The sequence below is a fragment of the Balaenoptera ricei genome, chromosome 15 (assembly GCF_028023285.1).
Source record: "Balaenoptera ricei isolate mBalRic1 chromosome 15, mBalRic1.hap2, whole genome shotgun sequence".
Taxonomy (NCBI): Eukaryota; Metazoa; Chordata; class Mammalia; order Artiodactyla; family Balaenopteridae; genus Balaenoptera; species Balaenoptera ricei.
Genome location: NC_082653.1, coordinates 60,451,694 through 60,478,317, shown reverse-complemented (window position 1 = coordinate 60,478,317; position 26,624 = coordinate 60,451,694). Strand labels below are relative to the sequence as shown.

The 26,624-nt window shown below is 35.2% G+C and overlaps 1 protein-coding gene across 3 annotated transcripts in view; it reads left to right on the top strand.

The window, feature by feature from the left end:
* GSPT1 (G1 to S phase transition 1) overlaps positions 1-25,825 on the top strand; it is a 34,360-nt gene extending 8,535 nt beyond the window's left edge. For 2 of the 3 annotated variants that reach the window (XM_059898138.1, XM_059898136.1), the window contains exons 2-15: positions 5,117-5,161; positions 5,280-5,321; positions 6,061-6,288; positions 7,318-7,351; positions 9,009-9,086; positions 10,186-10,366; positions 10,998-11,152; positions 11,333-11,473; positions 12,545-12,638; positions 13,481-13,561; positions 17,987-18,160; positions 19,007-19,096; positions 19,249-19,417; positions 21,118-25,825. In XM_059898138.1, coding sequence (XP_059754121.1) covers positions 5,300-5,321; positions 6,061-6,288; positions 7,318-7,351; positions 9,009-9,086; positions 10,186-10,366; positions 10,998-11,152; positions 11,333-11,473; positions 12,545-12,638; positions 13,481-13,561; positions 17,987-18,160; positions 19,007-19,096; positions 19,249-19,417; positions 21,118-21,170 — 1,500 coding nt within the window. In that variant the 5' untranslated portion in view covers positions 5,117-5,161; positions 5,280-5,299 and the 3' untranslated portion in view covers positions 21,171-25,825. The remainder of the gene's footprint in view (positions 1-5,116; positions 5,162-5,279; positions 5,322-6,060; positions 6,289-7,317; positions 7,352-9,008; positions 9,087-10,185; positions 10,367-10,997; positions 11,153-11,332; positions 11,474-12,544; positions 12,639-13,480; positions 13,562-17,986; positions 18,161-19,006; positions 19,097-19,248; positions 19,418-21,117) is intronic. The other variant, XM_059898137.1, reaches the window with a different exon arrangement.
* Positions 25,826-26,624: the final 799 nt, after the last annotated feature.

Below are 26,624 nucleotides of genomic sequence, written 5' to 3'. Positions count from 1 at the left end.
GTGTTAGGTAGTTAAGGCAAAACCGGGGACACTTGTATATGTTCTATGGGCTTTTTTTTCTGATGTCTGCCTTTACTATTTAACAGTGTTGTCTGTGGGAGAAAAATGCCTCAGCGTTTAGTTTTGGTAAGACTATATGGTCACCTGTGTGCTAGAGAATTTTAGTTTTTTATTCAAGCTGTACTTTAACATCTCTTGGATATTGTTTCTCTAACTCCTTTCTTAGAAAATTGGCACATACAAAATTGTTTTTACTCTACTGAACCCTAACGGAAACTGCCTGAATTAATTCAGTAAAAATTAACTATATTTATTCTATATAGTACACTGTGCCAACCTGTGGAGATCACAAGAGTAGAGAAAAAAAAGTCTCCATATTTCAGAAAACCAGTCATTCTGGCAGTCCATAATCTCCTAGGGAACAAGAACTAAGCTATGTGTGTGGGTGGATCTATAATTGAAAGAAGGGTCATATCCTAGAGGAGTTCAGAAGAGAGCTCATTAGCCCTTCGGGGTGGTGGGGTGGACCGGGAATGGGACAGAAGTGGAAAACCAGATAAGGCAAGTTCCTACCGCAGTTGAGGAGACTACTCCTTCAGAGGAGCTAGAACTGTGTACATATGGCTATTTAATTTTAAAATTAAATAAAATCTAAAATTCAGTTCCTCAGTCACAGTAGCTACCTTGCAAGTGCTTTAATAGCCACATGGGGCTAGTGACTATCATCACAGCACAGATATAGCACATTTCCACCATTGTAGAAACTCGTATTGCACAGAATTGTCACACTGTTTCTCACTTCCATGCAGTGTAGGACACTTGTGACTTCTGTGACAGCACTGAAGTTGTTTTTATTTTTTTTCTTTAATGAACACACCATTTAGCTAACAGGCGTAAGATATTTTAGTTAGGATGGCTATTTTAAATATCTGTATTTAGTGTGTAAAGAGGATTAGAGATTGGTTTTATATCTAAAGCAGTGCAGATTTAAATTGCTTATTTATGAAATATATGGATTAAGCACTTTTCAAGAATTGGCCATACGTTTGTGTTTAAAACATGTAGCCGGAATTAAAACATGGCTTTCATTACCTGCCACATGTATGTTCTTGACTAACTTGTGCTGTACTGTGAATTGGCAAAATAGGAGTCTCCATGTTGAAGTCCTTTGATCCATGATCAAATCTTTAAAAACTTTTTTATATTCTTTAAAAAAATCGAGCTGAAATCCATATAACGTAAAATTAACCATTTTAAAGTGAACAATTCAGTGGCATTCAGTACATTGTGTTGTAAAAACCATCACCTCTGTCTAGTTTCAAAACATTTTTATCACCCCAAAAGAAAACCTGTACCCATTAAGCAGTTACTTCCCATTCCCCTTTCCTTCTAGCTTCTGGCAACCACCAATCTGCTTTCTGCCTCTCTGGATTTACCTATTCTGAATATTTCTTGTAAGTGGAATGGTATAACATGTGACCTTTTGTGACTGGCTTATTTCACCATGATCAAATTTAACTAGCAATTTTAAGACCCAGATTATCATCTGTGTTAAAACACAGTCAGTACTGTTGCCTGACTGTTTTTTGGTAAAATCTTTTCTTGTTTTAAAAATTGTGGTAATAATTTTACCACAATTATTTGTTTCTTTTTTTAACTTAGGGTGTGGCAGTTTTATTCACTCATACACTCTGATAACTTTCCTACTTAATTAGAATTATTCCTTTGAACACTTGATAAGATTATGTTTCTGAACATGGAGATACCATTGGAAAATATGAAACCGTAATTTCATTCCTTGGGAGGTTTACTTTTCTTTCACTAACAGATATGAACCATGCAGGACTTGAGAAAATAGTCACCTGTTTGCTAACCATAAACAAATGACTTTGGGCCTAGTAGAATGCTAAGTCCAGGATCAGTAGTAGCCAGTAAATCTGGATGTGATATGCATTATGAGTAAGACCAGAGTAGAATGAACAAGAAGGGGTTGCATGTGTGTGTGTGTGTGGAGACTGGGTACAACTATATTGAGAAGCTTAAATTTAAGGAACATCTTATTATATCTGGATTTTTCTGGTTCATTATTCCAAAAACATCCATCACGTTGCAAATGTCTCTAGCACTGCCATTAAGTTTATAATGTTACCTGTGGTCTGAATGCATGGAAAGCTTTTTTCCACCATGGGAAAACTATGGTCAACTTCTTATTTGGGGCCCCTTTAATAATATCATGAGGTGTATATTAAGCATTTAATTGCTTTTGGTACTTGACTCTGTAAGCTTTATAAACTTAAAACAAACATACTATGAAAGTTAAGATACTTTGAAAAACCGTGAACAGATTTTGCATTATGCATCCATGGGGGTGATCTCATGACTGATGTCACTGTCATGAGAAGTGCCTTACAGCCTAATGCATGTATTGTATATTTGTAAATTTAAGAGTTGGTTCTAGAACTAGGTGGTCAGGTGTATGTACTACTTCATTTTATAAAGCTCACTTGCAGTTTGGGTCATCTTAATAAGTGACAGGAGAGCCCACCATACCAGTTATCTCAGTCTTTTCCTGCCTTAAAACATTTGTACATCATCACTTACTCGGTTTACTTTTTCTGAGTGATTTTCAACAGGGGCTGTCTGAGGAAGGGCAAGATGGCACTTCCATAACTTGGAAAAGCCCAGTTGAGTCTGATATGTAGTAGTTATCTGTTTCATAGGGTCTTCAGGGGAATTACATGAGATAGCAGTTAGCACATAAGGGCTCAATACAAATTAATTGGAGTTAGGGTAATTTGCCACCACCTTCAGCCCTACCTCCAGCACTCTATGGATTGGTGAGTGCTTCTTATCCTGGTCCAGCCCATAATAGACACTCAGTCCATGTTAGCTGATAGAATTGAAGTGATACTCAGTCCATGTTTGGAGGTGGAGACTCATATTTGTTGAATATCTACTAGGTGCCACAAGTTATCTAATTGATACTATACAAATGTATTCTCTCATTTAATCTTGTCTGGCAGATGGCATGTCATTTCCATGATTCCAATGAAATAATTGTATCTCATAATTTATAAATGACAAGCCAGGATTTAAAGCCAGGAGTCAGCTCAGTTCTGCCCTCTTGCTACTACCCTGTGCCACCTCCTCCATCCCTAGGGTGGTATATGAACTTGATTCATTTAGCACTGCCTGGCTTTCTCTGAAAATTGAGTAGTTTTTCCTTATCTTACCTATACACTTTTTAAATAGGAAAACAAAATAAGTATCTTACGTCTGAAGTACAATTCCTTTTACCTTCCAAACTGAGTTCAAAGGATTTTTTCCCCCCAGTTTCTGTTAAAATACCCTGCTTAACCACATAAGTTGGGGTCATCTTAGACTTTTTATACTTCCTTTCTTCCTACTCCTGTCAGATATTGCTCCCATTATCTTTGCACTTAACACCTCCTCTAATTGTACTGCTTATTTGTCCTGATGGGATACTTTTTGTAAGTAGTGTTTTTGGTCTTTCTGCCTTGTAGTCTTTACCTCTCTGGTTCGTCTATGCACTACCATAGAATGATCCTCCTAAGTAACACTTGGCTAGCATGTCACTTCTTTCCTCAAAAAATTGGTTGCCCTTTACCTTTCAGGGATAGGAATTACGTTTTTGTTTTTGTTTTTTTCTGGCCCTGCTGTGCGGGCTTCTTGCACAATCCCATTTCCCTGACCAGGGATTGAACCCAGGGCCATGGCAGTGAAAGCCTGGAATCCTAACTACTAGACCACCAGGGAGCTCCCAGGAATTACTTTCTTCAGCACTTCATGTTATTGAAGATTGGGCCCAAAGTTTTGTTGACTTATGGGTGTTAATACTTTCTGGGCAATGATTTTATTTTATTTTATTATTATTTTTTTTTTCACACAAATCAACAATGTATTTCAGTTATTTTAGATCTAATAAAATTGCAGCTGTAGAATTCCAGATTCTATCCCATAATACAATAATACTAGTGTTGATTTTATTTTTAAAATTTTTTAATTTTTTTGTTAGTTTCTGCTTTATAACAAAGTGAATCAGCTGTACATATACATATATCCCCATATCTCCTCCCTCTTGCATCTCCCTCCCATCCTCCCTATCCCACCCCTGTAGGTGGTCACAAAGCACTGAGCTGATCTCCCTGTGCTATGCGGCTGCTTCCCACTAGCTATCTGTTTTACATTTGGTAGTGTGTGTATGTCCATGCCACTCTCTCACTTAGTCCCAGCTTACCCTTCTCCCTCCCCATCCCCATGTCCTCTGAGCAATGATTTTAAGTGTGAGTTTTGCAGGTTATTCTTTATTGGTGTGCAGGAGTCATGTGACTTCAAATTCTTTTTTGTCTTTGTACATCTTGTGTATTCTTTAAAGCAAGAGTACTTAGATATTGGAGTATCATTTAGGTATATCAGATATAAAAAATAAACTTATGTATTGGGGTATTAGAGTATATTTCACATACATCTCTTCCAGTGATGTCATAAGATTTGCAGTATGACACTTGTGGAAACTGGATTGTTGCTTGACCTTAGAATTCTAATATATGACAAAACTGGCATCATTGTAATCACTTTTTCTGAGATGATGTAAGGGCCTATATGCATTTCAGAGACTATATGAATGTCCTTTTAATTTTATTGGTATTGAACAGAATTTATTCAAGGATCTTGATAATACATATGATTATAGAATCTTAAAAAGGACTGATCATTGCCTTCTTGGGCTAGAGCTACCAAGGGAGAATCTAGAGAAGTAATGTGTATTTGTTGAGCAGAATCTTACTTATTTGATCTGTGCTGGGCTGCAGATTACTTTTATATCTGTAAAGGAAAAGTTTATGAAGCAAATTCAGAGAATAAACATGGTTTTACATTTCAGTTACTGAAAATGTTTTAAAATTGGTTGTGATGGGTAGATTTTTTAGTAAGTTAAACAGAGGCTTCTAATTTGAAAGCCTAATTAGTTGCCATTGTTCTGAATTATTGAGGTTTTTGTTTTGTTATTGAACTTCTATTTTTCCTGTATTTTAAAAGATAAGTAAAATGGATGTATAGGTCTCAATTTTTAATAGAAGTTATTTCTATTAAACAGCACCTGTGGAACCTTCTCAAGAGGAACAGTCATTGTTGTGTGAAGGTAATTTTCTATGATGTGACTCTTTGAACATCTAATTCAGAAAACATTAAGTTGTCTGTGGTGTGTAAAGCTAGATACTATTTTGTAAATGTATATTATATCTCAATTTCTTGTCTAGGTTCAAATTCAGCTGTTAGCATGGAACTTTCAGAACCTGTTGGTAAGAAAATTTCTGACCATATTAATACAGTAATATGAAACTCTTTCACTCTCAAGATTTAAGGTGCAAATGTAAGTGTTATGCTTATTATAATGCCTACATTTAAAACTGAGTCTTTGCTGTTAGGATTTAGAAAGCAGAACTAATTGGGCATTAACACTGCCATGATTAATTTATTGATGGCAAATATAAAAGAATCGAATGGAGGAAATGCTAAAGTCAGTTTGAATAGTTGTACTTGATCCATTTACTTTGTGAAAATTTTCTTCCTTTTTGTAATGTTCTTACCCTTAAGGGTTTCATATTCCCAAGGTGATTAATAACGTCAATATCAAAGTTCTGTTACTTGCAGAGGAAAAAGAAAAGAACTAAATCTTTTCACACTTTTTTGTATTCTGATTTGGAACTTCCCCTTTCTTCTACTGTCAGGACATCTTGAAGATGGAATAACTGGGCTGTTAGGAATGTTAGATCTGCTGTTCATGTTTTGTTTGTCCTTATGAAGATGAAGCTACGTTAAAATAGTCTCTTCTAGTCTCTGAGTCAGAGCTCTGATGTCAGCAGTGAGGCTAGCTTGTCCGTTTCTATTGTGAAAGAGATTTTCTTGCTTGTGTATCACTAGAGGTTAGGAAATGGAACTGAATATGTTAAGTTCTATTTGTTATTTGAAAGCATCTGTGTTTTAAAGTATAGATGATAAATGTTTTTCGGAATACTAAGCTAAAATGTCTTAATTCAGTAGAAAACGGGGAGACAGAAATGTCCCCAGAAGAATCATGGGAGCACAAAGAAGAAATAAGTGAAGCAGAGCCAGGGAGTGGTTCCTTGGGAGATGGAAGGCCCACAGAGGAAAGTGCCCAGGAAATGATGGAGGAGGAAGAGGAAATACCAAAACCTAAATCTGTGGTTGCACCGCCAGGTGCTCCTAAGAAAGAACACGTAAATGTAGTATTCATTGGGCATGTAGGTAAGTTGTACTCATAGCAGTGATAAGAAATGACCAAAGTTATTGGGTACATAAAACATAGAGCATCTTATTTAGCTACTCGGAAGTGTTTCGTGAAACTGAACTAAATTAATCCAAAATGTCTTGATTTTTAACTCAATAGATTTTTTTTAGCTGGCAAAACATTGCCAGTGCTTTATTTTTGAAGGTTGTGATGGCATGGAAGCTGGAAGAAAATAAGCTTCAGTATATTTGTATGTAATGCATAACTGGTCTATAGACCACTGATGATGGCTCAGCATATTATGACATCTGTTAATTAATAGCATAGAAAATGTGCCTATATTTTTTGTGTGAACTTCAGTTGATTTTGCGGTATTAACTTTACTAGGTAGTTTAATTTTGTGTATGCAAAAAATGAATAATTTGGAGTAACTTCTGGATGTTGTCAGGTTGCTGGTTTAGCACACAACAAAACCAAACCCTATTTCATTTATTCAGATATTCTCTGCCAATCTCACTTGTCAGAGAGAAGTGAGAAGAAAATAAGGGAATTATGTGCCCCTTTTTCTTCCCTTTATCTTATCTCTGCCTTGCCCTGAATTTGATGATACACCGTTCTACTTTTTTTTAGTAGCAAAAACTCCTTTGAAATTTGTAAAGGAACACCTATACTGGCTAAAAGTGAAAAAGCAGACTACCTAAATGTAGTTCATGGGTCTTTGGCTACTTTTGTTCTCCTTCAAGGCTCCTCTTGGGTAATTCATATTCTGTTGCTGCTGCAGAAGGTCAAGGAGCAATCTGTTAAAGTCTTTCTTTCTTTATCAGTAAAGTAGCGCTAAGTCATTGCAGAGCTTCAGGGGGTCTTAGCATCAAAGGGAGAAGGTGACTAACCAGAGCTTATGAACCAAATTCCTATTGTTGCAGTTGCTTTTGCAAGCTGTAATTATGATGTTAAACAGACCTTTAGTTGTATTCCTATATAGTGATGGTGTTTTGTTTTTATTACACCTGCGGTTTGCCTATTGTTGATGATGTTGTTACTTTTAGATGCTGGCAAGTCAACCATTGGAGGACAAATAATGTAAGTATATTTTTTGTTAAATATCTTAAGAGTCTCATGGAACATTAATTAAATGTATTTCTAATAGCTGTCTTTTAGATTTGTGTATAAAAATATAGAACCCTAGATTATAAGAAATCTTAGTCTGCTGTAAATATGATTTTCTTGGGAATAATGAATCTGGGGAACGGGTTTTTCCTCATTCATCAACTCCTTGAATATATGTGGATTTAATCAAAGACAGTCTGGCTAACATGCTGAATAGTTTTTTTATCACATATAGAAGGTATCTAGGTATGAAAATGCCATGGTTGACTTTTAGTGATGTGTTCTAGAATTGAAAAATAATTAAAATGTCTTTTTAATCTCTCCTAAATTAGACTCATTTCTTTAAGCTGTGTCATCAGAGGATCCAGAGGGCATATCTTTATTGTCTTGCCTTGTTAAGTAATCTTAATCAGTAATCTTGGCAATTACTTTTGAAAATTTCCACAACAGACCTTAAAGCAGGCTGTTACACAGGAATCCTTACCTAAGGCTCTGTGGAAGGAAGTGACAGGCCCAGTTGATGTTGTGTTTTAGGAGAGTGTATATTTTTTGCTTATGGGCTGGAATTTTCATTGGCATTTCACCAAGATTCCATACCACAATGGTTAGAAGTATGCGCTGTAGATGACTCTGCAGAGAACACGTAGAGACTAAAGCTAAGAACAGGATTTGATTTGGATTGAGTCAAGGGAAGCAGTTAGGTATTACTAAAGAATTATTTAAAAATTTATAATCTCATTTTGACTAATATTTTAAAAATATTAAATATTGAAATGTATTATAGTAAGACATAATTGCTTGGACAACAGTTGGAATTATTTTCTTTTATACAGTATTTACATTAGCTTTTTTAAACTTTTATTCTGAAATAATTTTAGACTTAACAGAAAGGTTGCAAAAACAGTACAGAGTTGCTATACAACTAATTTTACCATATTAAATAACCATAGTACAATCATCACAACTAGGGAGTTAACACTGGCACAATACTGTTTACTAAACTACAGATCTACTACAGATCTTACTTGAATTTTACCAGTTTTTCCACCAGTGTCGTTTTTTTCTGTTCTGGAGTTCCACATTGCATTTAATTGTTAAGTCTCCTTAGTCTCCTCCAACTTGTGACATTTTCTCAGTCTTGCCTTTCATGACCTTCATAATTTGAAGAGTGTTATTTGGTTATTTTATGAGATGCTCCTCAATTTGGGTTTGACTGATGTTAACAATTAGATTGAGGTATGCATTTTGGATAAGAATGTCACAGAAGGTATGTTGTGGTCTTAACAGAGCATCCTATCAGGGTGCACAAAATAGCAATATTCAGTATGTTTTATTTATTACTGGTGATAATAGCCATGATTACTTAGTTAAGGTGTTGTCTGCCAGAATTCTCCACTGGAAAGTTATTTTTTCCCCCATTATCTTGGGGGAAGTAATTTGAGACTGTAAATATCTTTTCCACTGGAATGTTCCATAATTTCAGCATCTACCCCAATGGTACTTGTACTTTAAAGTAGCTTTTTGTGGAGTTCAAATTCCCCTCAAAAGAGTTTTAAAGGTTTCCTAACTTCACAACTGAATAATTTGTGAGTAACTAAATGTTGTTTCTCTTTTCTTTCAACATTTTCAGGTATTTGACTGGAATGGTTGACAAAAGGACACTTGAGAAATATGAAAGAGAAGCTAAAGAAAAAAACAGAGAAACTTGGTAAACTTTTATGACACTATAAATTACTTTTAAGGAAACTCTGCCTACTTAATGCTTTTGTAGTCTACTAAGATGTAAGTTCATGAGGTCTAAAATGGTGTCATAACAAAGGAAAAGTTTCCCTTCCCCTCATACTACCTAGTAGATCAGTTCCTGATGACTTCATAACTTTACACAGAGAAAATCTAGGAACATCCAAACATCCAGGATAATAATAGGAGACTTGTGGGATAAATTATAAAACATCTATTTAATTAAGTCTTTACCTGGCCACTAAAATTTCATTTATAGAATTTATAGTAACCAGGAATAGAACTGATGGTACAGTGGAATTTGGGGAGAAAGCAGGTAACATAATAGCACTTAGGGTATGATCATTATGTGAATAATGAAAAAAGAATAGATGGAATTATTGACAGTGGTTGCCTCTGCATGGTGAGAGAAAGGGTCAGCTTTTTTCTTCTTTCTAACCTTTTTTTTTAAGTTAACAAGCTTTATCTAAATAGGACATTGATGGTCTTTTTTTTTTTTAATTGTATTTCTGTGTTAAGGGAAAAAATCCTAATCAGTATAATACTAAAAAATGGATTACTTACTATGAAATACGGATGATGTCATCTAAATTAACACCTACTGTTACAGATGGTTTAAATTTATATAAGTAATTCGTATATAGCGAAGAAATATCGAAATAATTTTTAGCAAGTAACCATTGCTCCCAAATGGTGGATTAGTGGCCTTTACTTTTGAAAGATACCCTTAGACAGCCTTATTTGTATTATACTTTGTGCTAGATGATTTTTAAAATGAAATATAAAGGAACTTATTACTTAACTCATGGTGATATCGGCGTTGGTACTAAATAGTCTTCCTTTGCATGTTGTCAGCTTGTTCTCATACATAATGTTTGCTTATAGAATATATAATTGACACTGGATATATATAAAAGCACTGAGTGTTTGAATCACAAGAATACAAGTTTTAGTCATTTAATTTTTATTTCTACCCAGTCGTGTTCATGATTTAAATGTTGGTAGAAGAATATTTTTAAAACTTTCATGTTCTTACCAGTATTATTCTTACTTTAAAATTATTTCAGGTACTTATCTTGGGCCTTAGACACAAACCAGGAAGAACGAGACAAGGGTAAAACAGTAGAAGTGGGTCGTGCCTATTTTGAAACGGAAAAGAAGCATTTTACAATTCTAGATGCCCCTGGCCACAAGAGTTTTGTCCCAAATATGATTGGTGGTGCTTCTCAAGCAGATTTGGCTGTACTGGTAAGGAAAGACATTTCCAATTCATCTGTGTATTTGTTAACAGCCCAACTTAAAATGTAAACATTTGAATTTACCTTCTAAAAGCTAGAATTTAGGTTACGGTGAACTATAATATATACATAGTCACAATTTTCACTTTTGTCTCTCTAATCTCCCCAAGAAATCTTCATAATTTGATTTACTCATGAAAATGTTTCAGTTTTTCTCTACCCTTTATTACCTCTTACTGTGCCAGAAATTAGTGTCCACTGACTGCCAAGCCTAATCCATTTTGTACCCAGTAAATGTACTGTGGGTACAAAAATGAATAAGAAATTATCCGTTTTAAGGTCTTCAGTCATTTTGCAATTTTTTTGGCAGGCGATGGTCAGTGTACTAGCACTAAATCACATACATATTTGAATTTTAAAATATAAAGGCATACTAGATTTTGGAGAATTGGGAATCAAGAAACATTTACCAAAATCTTAAAGCATTTAGACATTGTGATGTTCAAAAGTATGTATGTTATAACTCATTTACTTATATTTTCTTGGAAGAAGCTTCTGATAAAACTGAAAGGAAAGGTGTTTTATTGCTAGAAGAGTGTACCTGAATGTGTAAGAATAAACTGTTTGATTTCTTGGAATAGGTAATCTCCGCCAGGAAAGGAGAGTTTGAAACTGGATTTGAAAAAGGAGGACAGACTAGAGAACATGCAATGTTGGCAAAGACAGCAGGTGTAAAACACTTAATTGTGCTTATTAATAAGATGGATGATCCAACAGTAAATTGGAGCAATGAGAGGTAAGTTTGGATGTCTTACTGTTTTTTTTTTTTTTTTTTATAGACATGTTAGTGGAATAAAGGATGGTTTTGTTACTGTATGTTTTCCCCTGGGGTTTTTCTAAACCTTAATTTATGTAATGTTGAAACTAGAGTTCAGTTGCTTTACATTATAATTGAGTTATTTATAAATATTAATAGATATGAAGAATGTAAAGAGAAACTAGTGCCATTTTTGAAAAAAGTTGGCTTCAATCCCAAAAAGGACATTCACTTCATGCCCTGCTCAGGACTGACTGGAGCAAATCTTAAAGAGCAATCAGATTTCTGTCCTTGGTACATGTAAGTAACCTTTTTAAAAGTTTGTGTCTTAATAAGTAATTTAAGAAAATACTGACTGTAACTTTGGCATTAAAAATACCATGGGAAAAAAAAAATACCATGACCTTTGTCTTTTAATTGGGTTGTCTTTTTGTTATTGAGTTGTTAAGGGTACTTTACTCACCTGATATAAGTCCCTTATCAGATATGCGATTTGCAAGTATTTTCTCCCATTCTGTGGGCTGTCTTTTTACTTTCTTGATGGTGTCCTTTGAAGCACAAAAGGTCTTAATTTTGATGAAGTCTAGTTTATTTTCTTTCTTAATTGTGCTTTTGGTGTCATGCCTAGGGAAGTGTTGCCTAATCCAGTCATAAAGAGTTAGCTCTGTTACTTTCATTTAAGCCTATTGAAGCTCTTAGGGGAGTGTTTCATTTTGGATTAATTTTTTGTAAGGTAAAGTCTTGATTATTTTAGCTTTATGAGTGTTTAAATTGGGAAGTGTGAGTCTTTGATTTTGTTTTTTTTTTCCCCCAAATTATTTTGGCTGTTCTGGGTCCCTTGAATTTCCATATGAATATTAGGATCAGCTCATCAATTTCTGCAAAAAGGCAGCTGGGATTTTACTAAGGATTGCATTGAATTTGTAGATCGGTTTGGGGGGAGCATTGCGATCTTGGCAATGTTAAGCCTCCCAATCCATATGCTGTAGTTTTAAAGGGGAAACTATTAATATTTTATAGAATCCTGATTTCAGAGCTAGAAAACTACATAAAAATTAAGTAATAGAGTGGAGTCATTTTATTACAACATGTGGGCTATTTGCCATAAAATACTTTTCTCAATTTTAATAAAATAAGTTTATGGGGAAGCTTTTTCATTATATTGAGCTATTTTGTTATTTTGTTTTTTTAATTTTCTGAGGAATAGGTTAAATGAACTGGATAATAAAAAGGTTGAATGAGAAGAGTACATGGGTAGAATGGAAATATTGTTATAACCACTTTTTTTTGTATAAAGTTAGAGTCATGTAATTTCTTAAAATTTTAACATTTATGTTGACTCTCTATAATGGATATTTGTTATGTTCTCAGTGGATTACCATTTATTCCATATCTGGATAATTTGCCAAACTTCAATAGATCAGTTGATGGACCAATCAGGCTGCCAATTGTGGATAAGTACAAGGTACCCAAAATGTTCAAGAACTTGGGTTTTATGGGAGGTGATAAATGGTTTTGTTTTAAATTATGAAATAACTTTAATAATTAACAACATAACATAGATGTCTCTTTTTTAATGGTTATATATTATTCAGTGATATAGATAGACCATAATTTAATCAACAAACTTAGTTTATTTCAGCTATTTTCCAGTGAGCCAATGATCAGTTTTAGAGAGAGACTCCTATAAGTAAAACTGCTGGACGGGTTTGTGTATTAAAGTTGATGGATACTGACAAACAGCCTTCCAGAATACAGTGCTAACTTACATGACCACCAGCAAGCGGTATATGAGTGCTAGTTTTCCATAGCCTCACCAACACTGGATGTTAATCTTTAGAAAAAATAAGCTTCAGTATTTTTAACTAGGTTTTTAAGTATTGCACTACCAATACGTAATATTTTGCCCTTCTCAAACACTTCATTCTTTGATTAGCTTCATGCTAAATTTCTTGAACAAGTATTTTTCTAATTTTATAAAAGACAGAAAAGTCTCAGATATTTTTGAGAGAACCTGAATTTGAACAAATAATTCAGTTCTTCAAACATAAAATTCTGCCCTGTCTCCTGCCGTGTGCTTTCTTTTTAAATCCTAAGCCTACTTATTAGTATTATAATTATACCTATGCTTATGACACAGATATAGAGTATTTACCTGTGTTTAAGATTAATCCTAAGCATTCTACCACTTGAGCCAAAGATTTTCTTTTATGAGTAAGCCCTGCAAGATTTCACTTTGGGTTGTTGAACTGCTGTAGAGTAGTAATAGAAGCCTGACATTTGGTTTTTCATTTTAAATTTAAACAGGATATGGGCACTGTGGTCCTGGGAAAGCTAGAATCAGGATCTATTTGTAAAGGTCAGCAGCTTGTTATGATGCCAAACAAGGTAAGAATTAGTAATGCTCTTGCTCATTTAAATTTTCTCTTGAAAATATTAGCAAGGAGCCAGAACTTTTCAATCTTAGGGATTTCATTAAAAGAAACAACTTTTTAAATCCAGGATTATGTTTTATTAATGTCAAGTATGAAATTTAATCAAGAATATGTGATGTTATTTATTGACAAATGGAGAAGGGACAGTATTAGCTCCATGTTAGAGTTAAAAGGTGCATCATCATGAAAGCTTCAACTCCGTTTTTTTTGTTTTTTTATTTATTTATTCTTGGCTGCACTGGGTCTTCGTTGCTGCGCACAGGGGCTACTCTTAGTTGCAGTGAGCAGGCTTCTCATTGCGGTGGCTTCTCTTGTTGCAGAGCACAGGCTCTAGGCGCACGGGCTTCAGTAGTTGTAGCACGCGGGCTCAGTAGTTGTGGCTCGCGGGCTCTAGAGCACAGGCTCAGTAGTTGTGGCACACAGGCTTAGTTGCTCCGCGGCATGTGCGATCTTCCCAGACCAGGGCTTGAACCCGTGTCCCCTGCTATTGGCAGGTGGATTCTTAACCACTGCGCCACCAGGGAAGCCCAACTCCATTATTTTATAGGAAGTAAATGGTTAAGTGACTTGCTTCTGTTAACATGCTGGATTAGTAAGTGAGCCAGGGATGAAAACTCAGCTTTAATCATGATATAATTAGCTTCCTTTTATTTTTTGTACATAGTTATGTTGGGTACTATAAAATAATGTGTCTAACCTATGTTCCTAATTTATTTTGGGAGAAGAGGATTTGCCTTTATCATAAATGGGTCTTTCCCTCTTTCTTTCTACCTTATTGTAATTTCTTCATTATTGGAGAGGGTTTCATTAAGTAACATGCAGAAATCTCAAGCTATTCCTTTGTGTTATTTCTGACTGCTCAGTTGCTGATAATTGCAGATGATGTGTTACTAAGAAACTGTTACCTGTTTTCCAGAGGACTTCTCTAACAATCTAGAGGTATTAGTTATGTAGGAAAACAGGCCTGAATCATCAGAACCTCCAAATAGAGACTTTAAGATTTAACTGAGAATTTCTTTTTTTTTATATATAAATTTATTTATTTTTGGCTGTGTTGGGTCTTCGCTGCTGCACACAGGCTTTCTCTAGTTGTGGCGAGCGGGGCTACTCTTCGTTGCGGTGTGCGGGCTTCTCATTGTGTTGGCTTCTTTTGTTGTGGAGCACGGACTCTAGGCACGTGGGCTTCAGTAGTTGTGGTACATGGGCTCAGTAGTTGTGGCTTGTGGGCTCTAGAGCGCAGGCTGAATAGTAGTGGCACATGGGCTTAGTTGCTCTGCGGCATGTGGGATCTTCCTGGACCAGGGCTTGAACCTGTGTGCCCTGCATTGGCAAGAGGATTCTTAACCACTGTGCCACCAGGGAGGTCCCCTGAGAATTTCTTTACCATGCTTATTCCAGGCACAGTGAATTACAAAAGGTAATTGTCAGTGTACTGTTTAGGTGTAATTGGAACCTTACAAATTATACTTTGGCGTTTCTTGATGCCTTGGAGATCAGAGTATCCTATCATAGTATCTTTTTTCTAAGGTAATTATCTCTGCAACTTGAAGGTCAATGATAAATGAATGGAAATAATGGTCAGTTTGAATCCTTGCTCTATTTTGTCTGTTCAGCAGTCACAGAAGTTGTGTTTGCTTGTGGAGATGGAAGCAAGGGGCTTGGGAAAGAAGAATAGGGAAGTGATTGCTTAATGCGTATAGAGTTTCCTTTTGGGGTGATGAAGGTGTTTTGGAGCCAGATACTGGTGATGGTTGTACACCATTGTGAATGTAGATGCCACTGAATTGTACAATGTAAAATGGTTTAAAACGGTAAACCTTATGAGTATTTTATCACAATAGAAAGAAAAGTACTTACTATGGGCCAGTGAACCTAGAGCTGGGCTATAGCTAAAGGTAAAGGGCCTTAATATACTAGTTCTTGTAGAAGCTGTCACTTTATACTAATAACTAAGCAGGTCAGTGTAGCATACCTTACAGTTGTTAATCAAGCCTTAAAAACTCAGTTCACTGAGTTCACTAGTCCCCTGAGTCTCAGTGGAACAGAATGAAATGTTTTAAAAGATGTAGATGCCAGGCTATTTTACATTAAAAAATTAATAGGTAGGCAACCTACAGAATGTGGGTAAAAAATTGTATATCATAAATCTGATAAGGGGTTACTATCCATAATATATCAAGAACTCCTACAACTCAACAACAAAAAGAAAACAAGCTGACTAAAAAATGAGCAAAGAACTTAAATAGACATTTCTACAAAGAAGATGTACAGTGGCCAAAAAACACATGAAAAGATGCTCAACGTCACTAATCATTAGGAAAATGCAAATCAGAGTCACAGTGAGATAACACCTCACACCCATCTGGATGGCTACTATCAAAAACCCCAGAAAATAACAAATGCCGGTGAGGAGGTGGAGAAATTGGAACCTTTGTGCACTGTTGGCAGGAATGTAAAATTGTGCAGCTGCTGGGGAAAACATAATGGCATTTCTTCAAAAAAATTAAAAATAGAATAATCATGATTCAGCAATTCCACATCTGGGTATATACCCTAAAGAACTGAAAGCAGACCGTGAATAACTGATGCTCAGGGACTTCCCTGGTGGCGCAGTGGTTAATAATCCGCCTGCCATTGCAGGGGACACGGGTTCGAGCCCTGGTCCGGGAAAATGCCACATGCTGCGGAGCAACTAAGTCCGTGCACCACAACTACTGAGCCTGCGCTCTAAAGCCTGCACACCTAGAGCCCACGCACCTAGAGCCCGTGTTCCACAACAAGAGAAGCCACCGCAACAAGAAGCTCACGCACTGCAATGAAGAGTAGCCCCCACTCGCCGCAACTAGAGAAAGCCCGTGCACAGCAACGAAGATCCAATGCAGCCAAAAATTAATTAATTAATAAAAAACAAAGAACTGATGTTCATAGCAGCATTATTCACAATAGCCAAAACGTGGAAGCAACCTGTAGTGTCCTTTGATGGATGAATGAGCAAACAAAATGTGGTGTATACGTACAACAGAATATTACCTCAGCTTAAAAAGGAAGGAAATTCTAACATAGGCTACAACATGGATGAACCTGGAGGGCATTCTACTAAGTGAAATAAGCCAGACACAAAAAGATAAATCATGTATGACTCCACTTATGTGAGGTACTTAGAGTAGGTAAAATCCTTAATACCTTTCATAAACTAAGAATTTGTTGGTCTTAATCTTAATTTTTCATAAGTATGGATTAGAGATTAGACTTGCTCTATTTTGTTTAGCTATAAAAGTCCTTATTTGGGGAGAGGAATTATTATGCTGGATTATTTGGGCAAAAAGTATTAAACAATACTTGTTTAGTTGTATATGGTGGAACTGCTAGTTTCTACCCCTTTATCCCATCACTGTAAAGAATCTGCTAGCAAATATGGCTATATTACCAGTTCTTGGAATGAATTTCAACAGACAGGTATCAGTAAGGTATAAGCTGCCTTCTGGGAAAGAAAGCCATTATTTGTGTATGTGTATGTATGGGGAAACTACTAGAGTTTAGCAAGTGACAGTTTGTAGAATTCTGGTATGGAATATAACGATTCTGGATTCTCTACTGTATGTCTACCATCATGAGAAAGTTCATTTTTGTCTTGAAGGCTTTATTTTGTTTGTTTTCTGGCATGTGTTTTAAAAATATGAATTACCTCCAAGGGCAGAAGTGGAATAAAATGAGGGAATACTAGTGAGTATTGCTTTTAACATTTTTTTTCCCCATCTATATGCTCTTTTAAAAAAAAATTATTGTGGTAAAAGACAGATAAATTTTACCATTAATGACATTTAGGTACATTCACAGTATTGTGCAGCCATCACCACTGTCTAGTTCCAGAACATTTTCATCACCCCAAAAGGAAACTACCTATTGAACAGTCAATGTGCTTTAAAGCTTAGCTGTTCAAAAAACCTTAGAAAAGTACATTCTTTGGATGTTTGGGGGATTGATAGGTAATGGAAGCTATGTCTGTTAAATCCTGGAATTTAACAATAATAATAATAAAAATTACATCCATAAAATTAAAATCCAAATTTTAGATTTAATGTTGTAATTTTGAAAAAGTAAAAAAGGCAAATGCTAGTTTATACTTGTTCTATTTGGAAATTATTAGGATGTGACAGATAAATCTTCTAATTGGCAGTTTGTACTTCTAGGATATGATTTTTTTCATTAAGTTCGTGTCATACAAATGTTATAAAGTTTCTTCACACTCAAAGAATTATTTTGGCTAATCAACAACCACAGAAAAATGTGACTTGCAAGTCTTCAGCAAACAGATAATTTTCCATTCTATAATGCAGTGAATGTGTCAAAAAATCTCCAATCTTGGTTTCTTTTTAAGCACAACGTGGAAGTTCTTGGAATCCTTTCCGATGATGTAGAAACTGATTCTGTAGCCCCAGGTGAAAACCTCAAAATCAGACTGAAAGGAATTGAAGAGGAGGAGATTCTTCCAGGGTTCATACTTTGTGATCCTAATAATCTTTGTCATTCTGGTCGCACATTTGATGCCCAGGTAAACCAGTTATTGTAATTATCATGATGATGTTCACTGTCTAAATGAAACTAGAATTTAAATCTCCTTTGTCCCCATCATTGGTGACATGCCATTGTGTGCAGAAGGGGAACTGAAATAGAATAAACCATATATAGAGATCAAAACTGTGATGTGTATATCTCATACACATAAAGTCTTTAAGATGGTACCAAGTACTGGGTAGGTAGTATTCTTTGTAAGTTCCCTTTTGTTTTTTATTTCCTGTTGATAATATATATTGATACTTACATTTTGCTCAAAGTGTTTTTCACTTTAAGTAGAGCGTAGTTGCCTTGGAAGTCATGGTTTGTCTGTTCATTCAGAGCAAATAACTTTCCAGACAGAAAAACACACGTAATTTCTCCATGTCATTAGCAACGTGACCTCCCCAGGAGAATGAAAGAGTAAGTGATTGGTACAGCTCGCAGAATTTTTGAGTTCTAAGATACGATGACTAATCAAGTTAGATTTTGATGTCAGATACAAGGTTGTTAACTTTGGACCTTGGATACTGGGAAATGGATAAAACTATAAGTTCACATCTAGGAGGAAAAAACCTAGCATGTGAGCAGCAATGATTAATTCCTTGGTGGGGAGTATAGAGGAAAGCCTTCCCAGAGAAGAAAGTCTGCCTGTGTCTTTAAAGTTTGTGTGCTTGCCAAGAAGATCAGTGAGGTAAGGATATCAAAGTTCATGCTTGGAGGTAAGGCAACCTGATCTACCACTTCTAACACAAAAATAAGTTGGTGCCCTATTGAGATTGTGAGTTACACATTCAATTCTTTTTTACCTAGGGATAAAGATGTGAATTTTTTTGTTTGACAGATAGTGATTATAGAGCACAAATCCATCATCTGCCCAGGTTATAATGCGGTGCTGCATATCCATACCTGTATTGAAGAAGTCGAAATAACAGTGAGTTTTAAGATAATTGAGGTTTTTGATTTAAGACCATTTCATCTTGATAATTTTTGATCAGCAACAGTGATGTATTCTTATTTGCACTTCTAGTATTAAAGATTCTTTTATTTGACATTATTCCAATCTCATCCTTTTTTCTTGGATAGGCCTTAATCTGCTTGGTAGACAAAAAATCAGGAGAAAAAAGTAAGACTCGACCCCGTTTTGTGAAACAAGATCAAGTATGCATTGCCCGCTTGAGAACAGCAGGAACCATCTGCCTTGAGACCTTTAAAGACTTCCCTCAGATGGGTCGTTTTACTCTAAGAGATGAGGGTAAGCCTTTAAATTGATGTCTAGTGTTATATCTAAGATGCTTAGCTTTGGTAATCTTCATCTGAGTGCAGCGCACATTGCAAGTTCATAGGAAACTTGGATACTTGTTTTATAATATATTCATATAATAAATGTTTTATGAGTTGAATGAGTTGAACAGCAGACAGACTTGACCACATCTAAGTAGTGATGCTCTAGATGAATAATCTTAATTTTAATATTTTGCAAGCAGTGGGTTTTGAGAGTCATTTTATTTATTACTAAATAAGACATTTCTATGATGAAATCCTCTGTAATATGTGTGATTAAAACTCATCTTGAAGGACTCTATCCTGTAGCAAATTTTTTGCTAAGCAAGCCTCTGAGGTAGACATCTTTTTTTATGCTCAGAAGAAATCATTTTAAAATCAAATATGATAAACATTAACCACACTGAAATGGGGGGAGATAAATGGGGTACATAGATTGATAGTCTTAACACCTAATATTTCAGAAGTTTAATATTCATGTTCTTTTGTGTGTGTGTCCATTTCTGCCTACCTGAATGGATTGGAACAGCTGTAATTTTCTTATCTCACAGCCATGAAACTCTGGTATCATGGAAACAAAATGACTTTTATTAAACATTTCTCTATAGATTGTTATATTAACTTAGATAACTATTTTAAGACTATGGAAGACTTTACATAAAAGTTCATGGTTCACTTTAAATACAGAATAGTCATTTCACGTATTAGTTCCAGTTTCATTCAGCAAAAACTTTACTGTATATCTACTGCATGGCAGGAGCCATGCCAAGCACTGGAAATACGATGAATATGGTCCCTGAGCCTTATTTTGGAGAAATCTGTATAAAGGTGGTATCCATTTGAAGTCATTATCTTAAAACTCTTCTTGGTGAAACTGGTTACTGGGTTTGTCCCATTAATATAACAAAATGAGAATTTTAGTTACCTGATAAAATCAGGCAGAAGAAATTAATGTAGCAAGAATTTTTAGCCCCAGAATTTTTTTTCTTTCTAAAGAGTAGTTGGCTTTCAGGTTTTTCACAAGATCTACATGGGTTTTGTATCTCTTATAATAGGACTGAGAGCCCTGTTTAACAGCTTTTAATGAGATAATTTACATACCATGAAATTGACCTGTTTTAAGTATACAATTCAGTGAATTATGTTTACAGAGTTGTACAGTCATCCCCACATTCTAATTTTATAACATCTAGAACATCTAAAAAGGAACCCTAATACCTGTTTACAAAGTCACCACCTATTCCCACCCCTAGCCTTAGGCAACCATAAATCTACTTTTTCTCTCTGTTTGCCTTTTTTGGACACGACATATAAATAGAATCATATAGTTTGTGGCCTTTAGTGTCTAGTTTATTTTACTAGGCATGTTTTTGAGGTTCAATCATGTTGTGGCATGTACTGTATGTAATTCATTCCCTTTTATTGCCAAATAGTATTCCATTGTACGGATATCCACATTTTACTTCTCCAAGCATAGATTTTTGAAAGAAAATCATATCTTCAGTTCCCCTCCATTAATCAGAAATCATGTCTTTGATGGTAAAGCCAGTTAATTAGTAATTTACATTGTAAAATAATGATTTAAAATATGATTTAAAATAGTAAGTTTTAATATCTTAAATAGCCTTGCTGTTAACTACTGAAAAGGTTTTTTAAAAATTTCATTTCTAGGTAAGACCATTGCAATTGGAAAAGTTCTGAAACTGGTTCCAGAGAAAGACTAAGCATTTTCTTGATGACGCTGCACAATACTGTGAGGAAAATTGACTGCAAAAGCCTACTTCACACCGCCTACTCTTATTTTCTGCCCATTGACAAACCTCTCCCCATGTTTTGCAAAGACAAAAATTCACAGCAAAAGTCCACATTATGTCAGCTTTCTCATATTGAGAGCTCTGCTATGCCACTGTTGAATTTTTCCCAAGATTTTTTTCTTCCCCTCTCAAACTCTGCTTCCTTGGACAGATTTGGCAATAGCTTTGTAAGTGATGTGGACATTATTGCCTACAATAATGAAAACCTACCAGGAATTTTTTTATTTTTCATTTCCCCTTAGGCATACTTAGTCTTGTTTTCCCCCAGGCAGATCATTCTGAGTGTGCGAGTGTGTGTGCACATGTTACAAAGACAACTACCATGTTAATAAAATATTCAATTTGAAACCCTTTTCGGTATTTGAATTGCTTTTGAATAATGTTTTTTATCTGGATGTAACATTGTTGCATTAGCTTTTTAACTTTACCAAGTAATTGAGTACATTTTATTACTTGGACTTTTCTAAACTTTCCTTATCCACTACTTTAAATGAGGCATTTACAAACAATGTTCAAGTTTGTATTAAAAGAAAATTAGTTTGACCCCTTCTTTTGATGGTTAATGCATACATACAATATCTTTATGCAACTGTGACACTGCTTTATTAGGTCTACCAGTTTCTGCCCATTTATATTTTAACATGATTTCTTAAACACAGTAATTGGTTTTAAAATACAAGAACAGCATACTGTAGTTTTTATAAGTATAAAGCATAATAAAATTGTACCCCTACAAAAAATTCCATTAACTTGTTAAATTAATGGAATTTACAATAAAGACAGCATGTTGAGACCTGGCAGAAATGCCTCCTTTAGTATCTGTAAGAGCTGCATGCATCTAATATGAAAACTGTATCAACTGCAAGTGCCAGTTCTACAAATTACTCAGTTTATTGTTTGTTTGTATTAGTAATTTTAAAGGCTGGATGATCCTTGCTGATTAAAGCTAAATCTCATCCAGCAACTAAATGAACACATTTTTAGAACCATCAGAATCTGCACAGACTAAAGTTAACAGTGATAAATAGAATCAAGCACAGTGTAAGTTTTTCTCAATTTTTCGAAATTGACTTTTTTCTTGAAATTTGCTAAATTATGATTTGGATGAACCGCAATGCAGCATTGTGGATTTTAGATCAAAGGCTGACTTTCTGTTATAACTGTGTCACAACTTTGAAATTTTTTAATGAGAATAAATGGGGAATGGAAGGGACACTTTCTGGGTTTATTGGATGTCCCCTTTATCAAAGACTTGGCCTCTTTTAGATTCATTTATCTCTAAATAAGATGATACTTTGTAATTGTGTATTTAATGACATGTCCCTTCCCTGTAATCTTCTGCCTCAGAAAAGAAAAGCCTAGTCAGACTGCATTTATTTCCAGTCACAAAACATAAAAATTAATCTAATCCTGTTCTCTTAACTGTAAAATTGCCATTCATTTCATGAATGAGGCCACATCTTATGGACAGAGCATAGCTACTGTCCTGCAGCGTCCTATAACTATACTCATGGCTATTAAAATTGCATGAAATTTAAATAAATTTTATTATGTCTGCAAATCTCTGGGCTTTTATTTTTCTGGGATATGTGGGAGCTTTAATCAGTGCATAGTAACTCTTTTTCCACTTCCAAGTTAATAAGAACAAAATACTAGCAATTGCTTGGATTTTAATGAATCTTTAAAAGCTCAAGAGTCATTGAAATTAATTCCAGAGATAGAGTTCCATTTTTAAATTGAACACATTTTTTAAAAACCAGTTATGTTTGCTATTAAAACATTTACACTTTTAGGATATTATGTGCATGTTGCCAAGACTCAAGTAAAATGACATGGATATCAACTGTGAAGGGCCTACCTCTTAAAAAAAAAAAGAATAATTATGAAATAAAAATTTCAATGGATTCTTGTACATTTATGCAAATAAGATTATTTAGAAGAAACCTCATTGTTAATTTAACCAACACCATACATTTTTGTGGGCTTTGAAGTTCTTTGGGAAGAATGCTCACTTAAACTTGATGCATTTTAAACTCATTACACTGCCTGGTTACTTGGATGGGCAAATATAATGTCTGAAGTGAACTGGCAGTGTGTGGAGATGTTGGGCCTTTAAAAAGCAATACAGATTCCTATACTGTTATTTTGTCTTCTGTAAGTACAAACGTGTTTATATTGTTGACAAGGCAAAAATAGGGTAATTGGCTGCAAACTTAGGATATTACAGACCTAAACATTTTTTTCCTCTTTAGCATAGATATGTTAGAATCACAATTTTCTTTGCATTAATGATGTTCTTTATACAGCTTTCATGATATATTATTTAATTATAGTTTTTTAAATTAATGAATTTAAGAAAGATATTGAAATAAACATCTAAGTAATGGCCATTTTAAATCCTATTTCTTACTGTGGGAGAAGGGGAAATATAGCATTTGCTTCTTGTTTTTAATTTGCAAACAGAACTTATCCAATGAAAATTATGTAAAATCAAACCAAAAGAGATGGACTGAGTATATATAATGCCATGAAACTAAGTGACAAATAGTAAAGTGTTCTTGAGTAAATAAGCCCATGTATATTTGTTTTGAATTGAAAGTCTTGAAATATGTAATAATTGAATGTAAAAACTTTGTAAATTATAAAAGAATACAGGTTGTTCACTGTAACAAGAGGTAATTCATACTTGTCTGCTAGTTACATCAACTACAAGAACTGCTTTTACAATATGGGATGGACTTTGAACGTGATGCAACTGAACAGTTACAGGCATCCTCAGCTGAAGTACTGCAGATATTCTGGGTCATACTTTCAACCAGCCGCAGTTTTGCAACCCAAGAAAAAGGTGAACTTATGGTCAAAAACTGCTTCCATGATGAATTTTTGAAAAAAATCAACTAAACAACTCCCTGGCAATCTTCAGAAAACACTAGTTGTGACTGTAATTACTCCGTGGTCTTTGATGGCTGTTCCACATGACAGCACTCTAGCACCTTTCCTCATTGGCATGGACTTCCTCGTGGACTGCTGCTTCGTGGATGACAGCTTCACTGCTTTGGGTAGGAATTTAAGGTAGTCGAGGGACAGTTTTTATTGTAGCTCTTAACACCACGCAACTTTCAGCTTTTAAAAACCCTTTGTGAAAATTCTGGTAACAGCACTATAGCTCTGACTGTAGGATGACTAAATTTTCAGCGTTGGCCTATCTTATCAGAATAAACTGTGCCATTAATCCTCTCACAGACATATACACGTAAGGTAGATAGCAATCAACAGAATTTAGGGGACGATTTTCTGTCTCCAAATAATATGGCTTATATTTCCTCCAGCTAATTTTTCAGTGATTATAGCAGATGCCATCTAATACATTTATGATCTTGTTTCTTTCTCTAGAAATCTTGCCATGGCAGCAACTTGTTATATAAATGTAATTACATGTGCACAACTTTGAGTTCAAAGACTTAGTAGGTTTAAATTTAGCAGTCAGTTGGTTATATTAGATTTCATAGTAAATGGAATAGGAAGTGTTATTTTCCTGTAGTTCAGTGGATTCCATTTGAACCAATTTACTGCCAAATTTCAGGTAGGGTAAATCTGGTTCAACTAGTGATGGTTTTGGCTCTAGGATATTCTTAAATTTCAATATCCTAGAACATATTGAGTCTTCCCTTCAGTAAATACACTTTTCACATACCTCTAATCCTATGCTTCCTTGAAACAGTAATGTGCTAGCTGAGTTGTTTACTAAGAAATGTTTTAAGGGCCTGGAGGTGTGGGAGTGTTGGAGTGTTCTCCAAAATAAGGGAGAAGCAGATAGGCACCATGTCTGATTAGGCAGAAAATTAGGCAGGATTTCTTCATCAATTCTCAGAACGGTAATTGTCTTTTCTGCCTTGCCACACATGCCACTGTGCCCTTTAAACCTCAGGTTTGTGGACAGCAAAGGTAGAATTACATTTTGTGCTTCCTGAGGCTACCCTCTGCCAGGCACATTACCTTAGTGCTTCAGATGTCAGCCCAAGTCCCTGCTACCTCCTTACCTGCTGCCCGGGAAGAGTGTTTGTGCTGGAGCTGGAGCTCCTGCACTCCTCAGGTGACCATCCACATGCATTAGGTGAAAACTGAGGTCTGAGCCCAGAAGGTCTACATTTTAAGGACTCACATGGGGCTCTCAGAAATTGACACACCTCTTAGTTAACTAGTTTCTTCTCTTTGCTCTAAAACAAATGTGGCTCTCTCTCAGGCCAGGATTTAGTGACTAGTTTTCACTAGACAGCAGGTTAATACCTAGCTCTCATTTTTTAAAAAGCAGAATTAAAGGGAACTGATTAGGTTTGCTGGGTTTTTAACCTAATTCCAAAGCATGGCAGAATGCTCTAGGTAGGAATTATGGGAATCCAAGGTAAAGAAACCTTTTTCTTATGATTTGTAGCTACCTACTGTGCCTGACTTGGTGCCTGTGTGAGGATTAAGCCCTTAGTCTGCTCTTGCAATTATTCAAATGACCGAAGTTAAAAAAATTTGCTTTTGTAATAACAATAAAAATTGTCATCTTCCCTTTTGAAGGATTTGTCTGTTTATATCACCTGTATTGTACCATACTCTGAGTGAACCTGTTTTCTCTACAATCCTCAATGTCGTGTTTGGGCATCAGACCACACATAGGCACGGTACTGCAGTGTGTACAACATTTTACACTTCATGGCCTGTGGAACCAGTTTCAGATACACAAGCTCTCTCTATCAATGCATCTTAAAGCAGAAAAATAGCATCAGTACCTTGGATGTTGTAGCTTTGTAGTGAAGAACTGTATCTCCCAGTCTAGAATAAATGATGGCCAAATTACAATGAAATAAGTTCTATTCTTTGAGTTTAGAGAAGAGTGAGGCTACTGATAATATGTCTACTGGCAAAATAGATTAGCTAGAGAGGGCATAATGGAAGAAAACATACTGAACTTGCTTTGCACCCTTATTTGTGATTGTATTTAGGTTGAGATTTCACCCCTCTGAATTGAGCAGTACAATCCTCCTAAAGGATTTTGTGTTTGCTTATAAACTACATAAGTTACTTAGAACAAAAGCAATCTCCACCATCTTTGCTATTTCCCTGGCAAATACACTAAGTTTTAGGGTAAGAAAGCAATTTTGAAAGGATTAGATTCGTAGGAGTAATTACCATTTGTAAAGAAGGTCCAGCAAACAGGAGGTGTACACAAAGAGCGTTTTTTTATTAAGATAAAACTTGCATATGATGAAACGCACAGATCTCAAGTTTACAATGAGTCTGTCAAGTGCATACAATTATGTAAACACCCCCATCAACATACAGAACATTTTCATCACTACAGAAAGTTTCTTTCTG